Source organism: Morus notabilis, unplaced genomic scaffold (assembly GCF_000414095.1).
Source record: "Morus notabilis unplaced genomic scaffold, ASM41409v2 Scaffold330, whole genome shotgun sequence".
Lineage (NCBI taxonomy): Eukaryota > Viridiplantae > Streptophyta > Magnoliopsida > Rosales > Moraceae > Morus > Morus notabilis.
The window spans coordinates 72,134-85,275 of NW_010357859.1; the positions used below are offsets into that span (position 1 = coordinate 72,134).

Consider the following 13,142-nt stretch of genomic DNA (forward strand, 5'->3'; position numbering starts at 1 on the left):
TTTTAATCATTAAATCACATTTATTAGATTAAATAAAAATCTCACAATTCAAAAATGTGCTGAGACTTTTTTCTCCGCACCATATCCAAAAATTCTCACTATTTTTAATTCTCACCAAAAGACAATAAAAGGAAAAATCCAAAATGCTCCCAAAAAAATAAATTCTAAACAAAAATAAAAGGCATTAAATGGAACTACCATGATTAATGGTAAGCTTCCCATCAAATGCACAGTATGACATCCCGTACCTTCCCTCTCTCTCCCTTTTGAACAGGTTTTGCTTATTCTAGTAATAATTTTACGCACCGTTTACTTCGCTGATTTGAGTTTATAATTTGAATTGAGATATAATTTTGTGTGAGAGCTTTTTACTGTAACAAAAAAGTTAAATGTGACTATTTCTGAGAGCTTTTTACTGTAATAAAACTCAAATTCTAAACTCAAATCGATAAAATGAATGAGATAATCGATTCAAATTTAAAATTTAAATTTTATTACAATAAAAATTTTTTAAAAATAATTATATTTAAATTTTTTATTATAATAAAAAATTATCACATAAAATTACATTTTAACTTAAATTAAAAACTTAAATAAACAAATCAAACGAACCTTCAACATTTTGCACGTAAAAAAAAATTAAAAGATTAAAATTAAAAAAACAACCAAATGCAAATATTAGTCACACCTCATGATCTTCCAATGATATTCCTTGTCTGAACCCCAATAAACAAAAGATAAAGAACCAAATCCTACTCTTTTTTCTCTCCTCCTTTCTCTCTCCTCCTCGCTCTTTCTCTCTCTATAATGTGACATGAAGTTTCAGAGAGGCTACAGCTTGGACAAAGTCAATGCACCGACTAATGATCAGCTAGCTTTTCTTTCCATGGATCTGAAACAGTGAACTTAACTTGTTACTGTTTTTCATGCACTTTCTTTGTCATAGTTTCTTACACTTGATCATTTGGAGCAAGAACCAAGTTTCTCATTGCTGAAAAGAAGCTATAAAATTCAGGTAAATTATGTGTTAAAATAATGCATGTGATTAGTGCATTTTTAGTTTTTTTTTTTTTTAATTATGCATGAATTGAGCTTAATGAGAAGATTACGTACGTTTTGCTTTTCCATATACTTGGATCCATAAATCCCAAGTCTAAAAGCAGAATCTCCTTTTTATAGAAAAAGATTGCAGGATTTTTTTTGCTTCTAGTTTGAAACTTTCAATGGAGAATCTTCTTTCCATTTTCCAGTAACATTATATTTTTATATTTGTTTCCTCTTGACGGCAACTGATTTATTATTTGTTTTTTGCTATGTGTCATTTTTCATTTGAAACAGAATCAAAACAAGTATTATATATGTCTGTTATGGACAAGTTCCGAAATGATTGACTAGGATATCCAAACGCATGTAAGTTTTTTTTTTCTTTTTCTTTTTTATGTTATTATTATTTATATGAGAAGGGTCTTTTATTGGGATTGATTGGTTTTTTTTTTCCCCTCTTTTATAGTTTTTGTTTTTCCAGTAATCGCAGATTCTGACTTTGTCAATGTAATTTTTGTGGCATTAGAATATGCCTCAAGACGGTCTGAGATCAGTCATATACAGGTCGTTTGTCACATGTGACGATCCTAAAGGAGTTGTTACTTGTAAGACAGTCAGAAAATACAAAACAGATTGCCAAAGGAAAAAGATGGAGGATAAGAGTGAAATCAGCCGGCGAAAAGCAAAGAGCTTAAGTGCGTCTTCGGAGTATTACAACCCGAAAATGGAGGAGATAATGATGGCCTCAAAAGGGTTGGCGAGCAAAGAAGAGGAAACTCACAGCCCATCTTCATTTCAGCTAATGGAGGTCTCTAGAGGAGCTCAAAAGCTGAACCACATGATAGAGTCTTGGTCCAAGGGTGTGAAGTTTGATGGGCAATCCAAGGACATTGCAAGGGATTTGTTGAAAGGATCTCTTGATCTGCAAGATTCTTTGATCATGCTTGGTAAACTACAAGAGGCTTCACGGTACATGTCTCATCTGAAGAGGCAACAGATCATGGAGAGCTCAGAAAGAGGTAGATATGATGATCATGATCATCATGATTATCATAATTATCAGTTAAGGGACAAATACCCAATGACAGGATTTCAAAATCCTAGGACTTCCTTTGGTGGGGCCTCTTCTAGGAGTTCAACAGAGGAGCTTAAGAAGGTTATAAGAGAGAGCCTTGTGAGTCAGAATTTTATGTCCAAGTCTAGAAAACCTGAAAGGGCCTGTTTTGCACATAGAAGTTTGGACTCATCCTCAACTTCAGATCAATCTCCCTCCACAACCAGTTCAAGCCAGTTATCCTTGGCTCGTCCCGCCACCGAATCACCTACTGATTCTTCATCAGCAGCAGATTCTCAGACTGCGAAAGGTCCAAATCTGATTGCCAAGCTGATGGGGCTAGAAGAATACCCTTTAAGGCCTTTTGAAGCCACTCCACAGAGAGGGTTTGAGGGGCATAATATGATTCCAAGCGAGCGGAGGCCTGTCTTCGATATTGACATGCCAAAGGCAAGGAAGCCTCAGTATGCGGTTCAGAAGGCAGGTCAGGAGAGAAAGACCCTGAAGGAAATTCTTGACACTATGCAGTTTAAAGGGCTTCTGAGAAGCAATGCTGGAAAAGGGGTTCAACCCTTTTCGGATCAATCCAATGCTTCCCATTTTAAGCAGAGATTGGTTGGTGATGGTCCACCTATAGTACTCATAAAGCCTCTTCGCGTGCCACCAATCGAAACAAAAGAGATACAAACAATTAGACCATTGCTTGAAGAAGAGGACCCTTTGTACAGAAGAAAGATGCTGAGGAAACTGAGAAGAAAAGAAGAGCTTCATCCCAAGGAAATCGGTTACAAAGAAGTGAATTTGAAGTCCGATAAAATTCGCAGGAGGTCAGAAGCGGAAGGAGGTAAGGAGCAAAGAGTGATAGTTGAAGTACCAGAGGAGAAAGAGGTAGTTGTTAAAGAGAATTCTTCAGTTAAGTTGAAAGTCTCTCGTCCTGTAAACCACAAACAACAGAAAAATAAGGCCATTGAAAAGAGAGCTGACGAGATTCAAAAGGTCACCACTATTAACAGGAAGCCATTGGAGAAGGAGGTAGTAAGAACTAAAAGTGTTCCGAAGTCTGAAGATCAAGCCAAGAAGCTCTCAATTAAGGCAGGAAAGACGGATTCTAAATCAAACGTCGGGAAGATTCAAAATTCTAGACAACTGAGTAGTAACAAGTCAAGTGCCATCAAACATGGAGAAATTGCAGCTTGTAATTCTTCTTTCCGAACAAAGAACCGAACAAAGAGAGAAAAGACTGGGAAAAAGCCTACAGCAGCTAAATCAGTTGTGAGTTTTCTTGAATCTATACAATAGCTGTATTTATTAATCAAGAAAGATGTATAGCTGAAGGAACCAATAGTTGAAAAGTAGATTTTGTGAACTAGGAAATGAAAAAATGACTTGTTCACAATTCGATGCAAATCTTCTTTTTTTATGCAGACTAAAACTTGTGGACTTGAAGAGGACGAGAAGAAGATTAAAGTTATCAATGGAAGCGAATACCGTGAAGTATCGATCGAGATTGATCCCGAAAATAATAAAGTTAAGGATCAACTCCCTAAAGAAGAGGAAGCAGATATCTATGATTCAAAGATTGAAGGTAAGCCCCTTATTATATGTTGTTATATAAGTAACCAAAAACTAATATTTTGATGAATTTTCATGTTCCATAGACTGTACATCTGATGGTTTATTCATAGACATGAAGATTTTCATTGCAAAGAAAACTGATACTTTCCCAATTAGTTATAACAATTGCTTCTGGGCCATAAGTAGCGAAGGACAAACATGAAACAGAATTATATATATCATGAAGCTTATATTCACTTGTGAGTTTTTTGGAAAATGTAAGCGTGGACATTTACAAGAAAACCCGTTTTTCCTTCCTGTAGAACGTTGCAGTCATAGCCACAGTTCTACTTGTGATGCCACACCATCAACACCATGTGCCGACCATGAAATACACGGTAGAATTACAGAACAAGCTCCCAAAGACATCGGTCTTTGTACGAGTACAGATGGAAAAGCCATCAAAAGCGAAACCGGTCTGAGAGCTCTCCTCTTGAGCAGTCTCTCTTTTCAAAACCATGTAGAGGAGCTTTTTGATCTCAACATGAACGGCTCTACCATCTTACAAACATCTTACATCGAAAACTTCGGGGAATCCAGTACCAGACTTTTGTTGGGTTGCGCAAAGGAACTCATTGACCGGAAGAAAAGCCTTCATGATTCACAAACACTCCGTCCTCTTATACCGACACGCGCAGGCAAACCGAGGCGCTGCAGCGTCTCTCTAGAGACATTGGTTGAGGAAGTCTGCAGAGGGATTGAGGCTCTAAAAAAATACAGCAAGATTGATGGTGAAAGTCTTGCAGTGGATGTCTTGTATGCAATGTTGGAGACAGATTTAACCTGCAATGGATTTGTAAATGGGATTTGGGATTCCGGTTGGAGAGCCGGATTTTTTTCATGGGATGAAGCTGAACAAGTTGTGAATGACATAGAGAAACTGGTCTTGAGTGGACTCATTGAGGAGGTCTTCACTTGATGTTTGGTGCTTAAGTGTTGTAACAAATAATTTTGTTTGGCAAACAAGGTTAGTGAGAATCTCACTGTTTCTTTTTTTTTCTTTTTTGGTTTGACATGTTGTAACAAGTTGTATTGGAATATGATAGTGCTTATATGATAAATATAGATATACAACTTATTGCGACATGCCAAACAAAGGCTTTATGCATATGACTAGATGAGATTTGAGGGATGCTAAGATTATAGATGTGAAGCGCTAGACATCTTGGGTTAATTCCTGAAATTATTTTATTTTATTTTTTAAGGAAAACACATATTATAACATCTGCTTGTAAATAAGACATAAAGATTACAAGTGGGATCAAACCCATAACAACATCCAAACTCGGGCAGATATAGCTCTTATGGGACCACATCCCACACAAACGACAAGGAAATGACACGTACCAAACGACAAATGTTAGAAAACTGCAATGAAGTACAAATGGAATGACAATAAACTAATCTAAACGACCTTTACTCCAAATGGCAGAATCTTTCTACTAACGATAAAATCTACTGTAAAACGATAACAAATTGTGAAAAGCTTTAGGCCGATTCGAGTTTTGCTACAGTAAAAAGTTCTTATAAACAGTCACATCTAACTTTTTTGTTATAGTAAAAAGTTCTCACATAAAATAACAAATTGTGAAAAGCTTTAGGCCAATTCGAGTTTTGCTACAGTAAAAAGTTCTTATAAACAGTCACATCTAATTTTTTTGTTATAGTAAAAAGTTCTCACATAAAATCACATCTTAACTTGAATTAAAAACTTGAATCAACGAACTAAACGGGTTCTTAATACCGGAGAAAACGATGTACGAAAGACCAACTTATAAACGACTATAATTTAGCAAATCAAGAATCAACAAAAATCCTGATTAGCAAAAAATCAACAAAATCTTAAAAAAGACAACAATCGTAGGAGAATCACAATAACATATTACCATAGGGCAACAAACAACTTAGGGATACCAACTTTTTTTTTTTTTTTAACCAACTTACGTTTTCACTTACTGTGAGTTGGTTCGTAACACATACCAAAAAAAAAAAAAAAAAATTACAAAAAAACTTCCTAAATTTATAATACACGCATATTATTAATTGCTTACACTTAATTTCATTATCAGCCTTAACGATCTGCAACATTTTTTTTTGTTTTATTGTCGCTTTAATGTCATTGTCGTTTTTTATTGAGAGACGTTTTTCATTTTGTTGTCATGTGTAGGAGATATCGGCATTTATGTTACTGAGTTGTTTGGTAGAAATTTTTCAATTTTTGAAATTCTCATTTACTGTAAAAAGAAAAAAGAAAAAGAAAAAGAAAAAGAGACACCAAACAAGAAGAATGAGTATGATTAAGCAGTGGTTATGTTACTTGATGGATCAATCGAATTGAAAAGATGCACATGAAAGCCACAAAGACATGCCTGTTTAAGAGTATTTAAGTTTCAAATGAGTGAAAATTAAACTCAAATTTTAGCCACAAATTCAAATTAAAACTCAAATTTTACAAACAAACATAAACTTAAATAAAGTTATAACTTAAGTTTAAATCTTTTTAAAATTTTACTTTAAAAGAACAAGTCCTTAGTACTATAGTAATTGGACTCGGAGGACTGGATTTTCTTCGGAAGAAGCTGAACAAGTGGCTTCCATTAGTTAAAATCTCACTTCACCTTGTCATCTTTTTTATTTCTTTTTAAGACTTTACATTTCACCGATTCGAGTTTAATTTTAAATTTTTACTGTTAAAAACTCTCAAAAAATATCACATTTAATTTTTTCTATTACAGTTAAAAACTCTAAAAAAATATCTCATCTCAACTCAAATTGATAACACAAATCCACAAAGTGCACGAGATCTTTTTTTTTTTTTTTTTTTTTTTAACGCATGTCACGAAAATTACTTGTAATGTTTCTTCCCCTTTACAAAATGCACGAGATCTTATTTTATTATTTTTTTTTAACGCATGTCACGAAAATTACTTGTAATGTTTCTTCCCCTTTTTCCAGTTTTCATTACCATTATCATTGTAAGTAACCCCTTCAAATCCGCAAGTAGGGGTCCAGTGAATTATTTCTACCAAAAATAAAAAAGGAATGGTACATCAATAAAATCTATCGTCAAACAAGTATAATACTTTACTTATCAATCATTAAAATACAAAATTTCCTGTGGTGATGCTTTGACAACAGTAACTCTTGGATTAGTGAAATGACTTTCCTATGGAAATCAATGGTGGCAGTAAAACTTTGGGTGTCCAAAGTTGAGAGGGAGAAAAAGAAAAGAATAAAGAAAAGAAAAGAAAAGCCTATTGGAAAATTGATTCAGGACTAGGGATTAGAAAATCGACCAGACCCAGAACTCTTCCTCCGCCGTCGTCGCTTCTGCCGAATTCGCCAGAAGCTCAAGAATAGCAGAAGACCTATATTGACAAGATAATTCAAATTAACAGTGGACCTAAAACTCTAAGCTAATTAAAAAGTTATCAAAATCTAAAACATATGTTGCTTGTGAAGTAGAAAAATAGAAAGTCAATGATTGCTAACCAGTAACAGCAATTAGTGAAGGAACAATCCAATGACTAGCAGCTAGCACAGGCATCTCAAGCTGCAAGCAATACAAATAAGTCGGCATTATCGTAAAGAAAACTGCAATGACAAATGAAAACAAAGAACAAATCTCCTATCTGACCAAATATTTCTTTTGCTTACCTCATCTCCATAGAGCAGACCCAAGTACTTGTTTCCCAAAGAATCACTTTTACTCTTTACGTTCAACTTTGGACGCCTCGAATCAAACATGCGGTTCGAAGAATTTAGACCTCGCCCCAAATCTATAACAGGATAACCTGGTAATCTCCTGTTTCTTCCCCTAACCTGTAAATTGTAGCCCTTGGTCCCCCATATTTCAAATCTGGAATCACTTCCGCAGATCAATTCCTTACCCATGACTGCGGAGTATGCAGAGAAATTCACATCGGTTCTACGAGATGGTAATTGGTTGTCATCCACATAAAGGGGCGAATCTTGTTTAGCAGAGTTGGCAAAAAGCACAGGATCTTTGATGTTCCCACCAGTGAAATCTAATATTTTTCTCAGGAGCCAGTAACAATTAGTTACCATATGACTGCTGTCCAAACAGTTGGAATCCCCATAGACTGCAATACGACCTTCACCCGCTTCAATAAGACCAAGGATGGGAGAGTCTGCCTGCATTCATCATGAGCACACTGATGAGAATTTGGTCCGCTAAAAAACATTTTAGAAATAGTACACAGAATAAGCTTTACTCGGGTAATCACGAATTAGACTTCTTTTAAAGCAAGATGCAAGAATGTTAGATTTATGTTGATATACAAAGAGAACTAGAAGTTGGCCGTCTTCCTTTCCTCATAATGGCAGATATATATCAGCATGGTCATCCTTACCTGAAGAATCTACTAATTGTTAGTTTGTAAATGTTTAATTGTTGTTTGAAGGATCCAACTTATTTAGATTATTTAAATTCCTATTAGTACTGTTCCAATAAGTCAATACCGTTCATATTACCTTAACAATGTGAAATTTGAACATCCTAAATCACTTGTCCATACCGGCCATATTCAGGGTCAACTTTGTTAAAGTTTGCATAAGTGGTACATCTACTCACCATGGACATGTCGGATGCCCGCAGTACATTTTGAGTGGCCCCGCTTTCTGAGCTATCAAAGAAGGGAAAGCTGTGCACATAACCCCCTCCAGGAAATCTCACAATGTCTGTTCCAGATGCATATCTACTCTGTTCACCATTAATTGTAAAATCTCCATTCAGAATTTTATCTCCAAATGCAATCCCAAATGGAGCCAAAAGGTCATTCAGTGCTGGAACATTAGAACCTCCAGTAACAGGAGTCCACCAGCTGCGGGTGTTATCATCAAAGAATCTCATCTTCACCATCGTGTCGACATTATACCACTCGCTAAACACAACCAACCCCAATCCAGTATTAATAACATCATCTCTTAGCTTGTCAATCTCCTCTTGGAAATACTCATCCTCAAGATCAACCAAAAGAAGTGTCCCATACTGGTGAGCATCAAAGCACGTAAGGGGGGAACCAAGTGTTTCTACATAGTAATCAGCATCCCGTAACATGTTGAACATGATGTGAAAATTCGTATGCAGGTGATCCCCATGCCAATCGAGAATGTCATTACGGACATCCAATGAGTCTCTTGGAATATAACCAGGAGGATATTTAATGTTGTGAAACTGGTCCCACAAGATTCTTTTTGATCTTGGTGGAGTAGGAACTACTTTTAACTTCAATTGAAGAACACAAGTACTAATACGCCGGTCCTTCTCTCCTTGAGCCGGAGGGCTATACACCCTAAATGTCACATTACCCTCAATGTCTCCAGAAAATTGTGCCCCTTCCTCCTTAATTTGCATGTGAAGTGCCAAATAACCAGTCCAAGGCCAGATAACTTCTGAATAAGTAAAGTGGATGCTCAGAAGATTACCTTCTTCATCAGAAGGATGCCATGTTGGTTGACTCTCAACATATCCAACCACACCCATCCCATTAAGAATGGTCGTGTTAAAAATAACAGGCATGGCACCTGCATAAAGCGGTTGACGACAAAAGGGCCAGGAATAAGGGCAGTCTGTATAATCGAGAACACTGGGAAAGATGCTTGCACGGGGTTGATAGCTCTTAAGAATTTCATAGGACGCTAACCTGAAAGGGTAGTCAAAAATTGAGAAGCTGCTCAGTGTGTGTGTGTGTGTGATAATTTCAGATGATAGTAATAAGAGTTACAAGAATAGCCGTCATTACTACAAATTTACAAAATCAACCAGAAAAACAAAGTGTGTGTGTGTGTGTGTGTGTGTGTGTGTGTGTGTGTGTGTGTGTGTGATAATTTCAGATGATAGTAATAAGAGTTACAAGAATAGCCGTCATTACTACAAATTTACAAAATCAACCAGAAAAACAAAATTAACACGCAAATGAAGAGTCCTACAATCAAGAATACTCACAGATCAACTCTGCCTGCACCCTGCTCATACATATTTGGACCAGAGAGCTTTGCAGCTCCCTCAACAAGTGCTTGTTTCATGCTTGCTGGATTTAAGATGTGCTTCCGATTATTTTCAGGGATGACACTAACAAGCAGACAAACCATACCAGCCACAACAGGACTTGCCACGCTAGTACCGGATAAGCTTTTACAACCTGTGCTGATTTTAGATCCCATAATGTCCCGGCCGTATGCAACCACATCTGGCTTCACCCGGCCATAACTGTACATATTTAACACTTTGGTTTACAGTAGCATGATGAAAGTAGTATGTTCAGATGAAAGAGATGTATTTGACATAATAAACTCGCATGATTTGCCTGTATCCGAGAAAAAGAAGAGTAGCAAATGTGGTAAATGGCTTAGCCAAGGAGAAAAAAATATTACGCAACAAGAAGAAATTTGATAATGAATTACCCGTGAGGGAGTTCCCAAGTACTCATGCCTCTTGAGGAAAAAGAAGCAATGTGATCACTATAGTCAATGCCACCAACGCCAATCACATCACTCTGATCAGCTGGATTGTTTAGAGTTCCATAAAGCGGTCCATCATTTCCAATTGCAGAAACCATTATTATATTGTTTGCTGTTATTTCCCATACCTAGTGAAGAAATAAGCCGCAAAGAGTGAAGCAAAGGTATTTTCCAAGCTTCTAGTGTATAATAGTTACAAAAGACACACAAACAACAAAGAGAAAAGGGGGAAGACTCAGATTTTATTATATGTTTTTTTTTTTTTTTTGGTTAAATAAAATTTAGAAAATTTGTTGAATTTATATATGTTTGTAAGGATAAATAAAGAACAATGACAGACAAAGGTAGCAATACCTTCTCCACAAATGGGAGATCCAAGTAATCAGGTCCACCTATGCTCAAATTTAACACATCGATATTGGTTGCAATGGCATAGTTGAACGCATCAAGGAACCACGATGTGTATGATACCTGCAATAGGCTGAATACAGACTCTCATAATCTTATAAACTCTATTAACCAAGGCAAATACTAAAATCTCGTTATAGAACATAAGGACTCAAAGTAAATCATGTAGGGAGTGGGCAGAAAACAAACTTCAAGCAATTCACACTGAAGCCTTTTGCTCCAAGCTTTAAAGTAATTATGAGTGAAGAAATACTAGGAAAAAGGCCCAGATGTTTGCATCTCACATGTAAATAACTATTATAATGTGGAAAAGCTATGTGCTCAAATGTACATTGCGAATAGATCATTCAAGAATCTGTATGAAAGTGTCTATCAAATGTCCAAAGATGCATTACCTGCGCATCTGTAAACACACGGAAAGCATAGATCTCTGTGTCGGGAGCAAAACCGAGACACTCTGCGTCTACCCCGGCGACAACACCAGCAACAAATGTCCCGTGTCCAAGATTGTCATTCAAGGTATCTTCATTGGTCCAGTTTGTACGCTCCTGAAATTACTCAAACTCTAAAATTAAAATATCCACTCGAAGTAACAAAAACCAATATTTATTGACGAGATTTATGATATTGTACAGCGCCTTGTGATAAAGAATACCTTGATGTTTCGAAAATGCGGATGCTTATCTCGAATGCCAGTGTCGAAGACGGCCATTTTGACTTTTGACCCAGTGAACCCCTTTGCCCAGAGAGCATCAGCTCCAAATAATGAAGTAACTTGAGATCTCTACACGAATTGGTAGAGAAAGTGTGTCTGAGTTAAGATAGAATATTAACAAAATGTAAATAAGTAATCACTTGATCCTAGTCTCCTTTTGTATTTTTTCACGTTTTAATCCAAAATTGTCACGCATGGAAAGGAGAAAAAAGGGAAAATCGTTATTAAATAAAGAAATAAAAGTGGCTCTTTCTGATATATGGATCGAGACTATTCTACATGAATTCTCTAAACTATTTACTCTTAAAAAAAGCCATCTGAAATTATAGAACCTTTTTCTTCCAAGAGAACCAGATTTAGACAAGTAAGATGTTGATACTTGCATTACACGCTTCTACAACAGCAGAAGCATACCATAGAAAGAGGGCACAAACAATTTATCAAAAGTTTCTTTTCTAAGAAACTAGAAATTTACATTATACCAATATATTGGCCTATCTTTTCACTATTTACAGCACAAAAGTCAACAGCCTTCATGCTCAATCGAACAAACACTCCAGGTTTTTTTTCCTACTCTGTGAAAAGATGTTCAATTCAACCAGAAATCAAGGATTCCACTAAAGAGGCACTTCCCCAGAAACAAAAACATCTGAATGTGAGCATTCCAACTTCGTAAGCCCAACCAAAAAAAAAACCCCTCACAAAAAATCACAAATTATATAGCTTCTTCTTTTTTCCAAAATTAATTTCCTAGCCAATCAAACAACATGCAGAAACATAGCAATTCTTCAATTCTGTTCAATATATGATACGCCATGCATCTCCTACTTCATAACCAAATTATAAAACAAGAAAAAAAAAATCAGAAATTGCTTAAAACTTCTCTTCTTTTGTCGATTTTCTATCCAACCAAACAGAACACCAAAAAACACCCCCCAAAAAAAAAAAACACACAGTTAAACAAAAAAACTCCTTACATCCGCCAATAGCTCCCTCTTCCAGCTCAACGACTCGCCCTCGCCTTCGCTAAACGACATCGCTGTGAAAATCTTCCCAGGCCGCTTCTTCCCATCCACAAAAGCCCCAACCCTAGCTCTCCTCCTCTTCCCTTCCCTAAGCAAACCCCTCCTGTAGCTCGCGTCGACATTGACGTCCTTCACCATCCCTAACCTCTCCAACTCCCGAACCACCCCTTCCCTCGCCGACTCCTCGATCCAAACCAATGCGAAGTCGGTCGGAAACCGAGCCGCCGGATTCCGCCGCTCGATCCAGCCCCATCCCGGCGATCGGAGGCGCGATTGCAGGTACTCCCGGTGTTCTCCGGCGATCTTATACTCCGTGAAGCGGACGATGTAATTGTTCTTGAGATCAACTCCCGGAGAGGAAGAATTTAGGTTTGGAGCAGCGGTCGGAGAAGCGCGGGGCGGCGAATTGCGGAGGAGAGAGAAGGAGAGGAGAGGGATCGCGACAGAGAAGAAGACGACGACGACGGAGGTCCGATGGGAGTGAGCGATCATGGCGGTGGTGGCGACGCCGTGAAGCCTTCAATCATTTGGCGGGAAACTTCCTTCGCATCTGATATAGAGAAAGAGAGAGAGAAATGGGAGTGAGATAAGTGTTAATTGCAGAGTTTCGACTCTCCCCTTTCTTCTTCTTTCTTGGGTCTTTCGGTCTTCCTTTTGTTTTATTTTTTATTTTTTTATTTATTTTTATTTCTATTTAGAAATTGATATTTATTTTAATATTTAAACTCGAGATTTCAGAACATAAAAGAAGGGCATAACGCTTCATGTTCTTGATTTCCTTGTGTTTTTTTTTTTTTTT

The 13,142-nt window shown here is 36.9% G+C and overlaps 2 protein-coding genes across 4 annotated transcripts; one reads left to right on the plus strand and one right to left on the minus strand.

The window, feature by feature from the left end:
- The first annotated feature begins 800 nt into the window (after nucleotides 1–800).
- On the plus strand, nucleotides 801–4,850 carry LOC21386071. 2 transcript variants are annotated; one of them, XM_024176563.1, is made up of 5 exons: nucleotides 801–1,015; nucleotides 1,339–1,410; nucleotides 1,571–3,370; nucleotides 3,524–3,683; nucleotides 3,976–4,850. In XM_024176563.1, the coding sequence occupies exons 3-5, from the start codon at nucleotides 1,574–1,576 to the stop codon at nucleotides 4,629–4,631; spliced, it is 2,613 nt and encodes an 870-aa protein (XP_024032331.1). In that variant the 5' UTR covers nucleotides 801–1,015; nucleotides 1,339–1,410; nucleotides 1,571–1,573; the 3' UTR covers nucleotides 4,632–4,850. The 2 variants fall into 2 exon arrangements, with proteins under 2 accessions (XP_024032331.1, XP_010089228.2); XM_010090926.2 differs by lacking the exon at nucleotides 801–1,015 and having other exon boundaries at nucleotides 1,399–1,410; nucleotides 1,526–3,370.
- Nucleotides 4,851–6,700: 1,850 nt separating this feature from the next.
- Nucleotides 6,701–12,959, minus strand: LOC21386072 (subtilisin-like protease SBT6.1). 2 transcript variants are annotated; one of them, XM_010090927.2, is made up of 10 exons: nucleotides 12,296–12,959; nucleotides 11,259–11,387; nucleotides 10,999–11,151; nucleotides 10,550–10,666; nucleotides 10,139–10,323; nucleotides 9,681–9,944; nucleotides 8,307–9,378; nucleotides 7,370–7,867; nucleotides 7,205–7,265; nucleotides 6,701–7,080 (listed from the first exon to the last, which is right to left on the minus strand). In XM_010090927.2, exons 1-10 carry the CDS (start codon nucleotides 12,833–12,835, stop codon nucleotides 6,989–6,991), a joined length of 3,111 nt encoding a protein of 1,036 aa, XP_010089229.1. In that variant the 5' UTR covers nucleotides 12,836–12,959; the 3' UTR covers nucleotides 6,701–6,988. The 2 variants fall into 2 exon arrangements, with proteins under 2 accessions (XP_010089229.1, XP_024032311.1); XM_024176543.1 differs by having other exon boundaries at nucleotides 11,259–11,414; nucleotides 12,296–12,337.
- Between the last annotated feature and the right edge of the window lie 183 nt (nucleotides 12,960–13,142).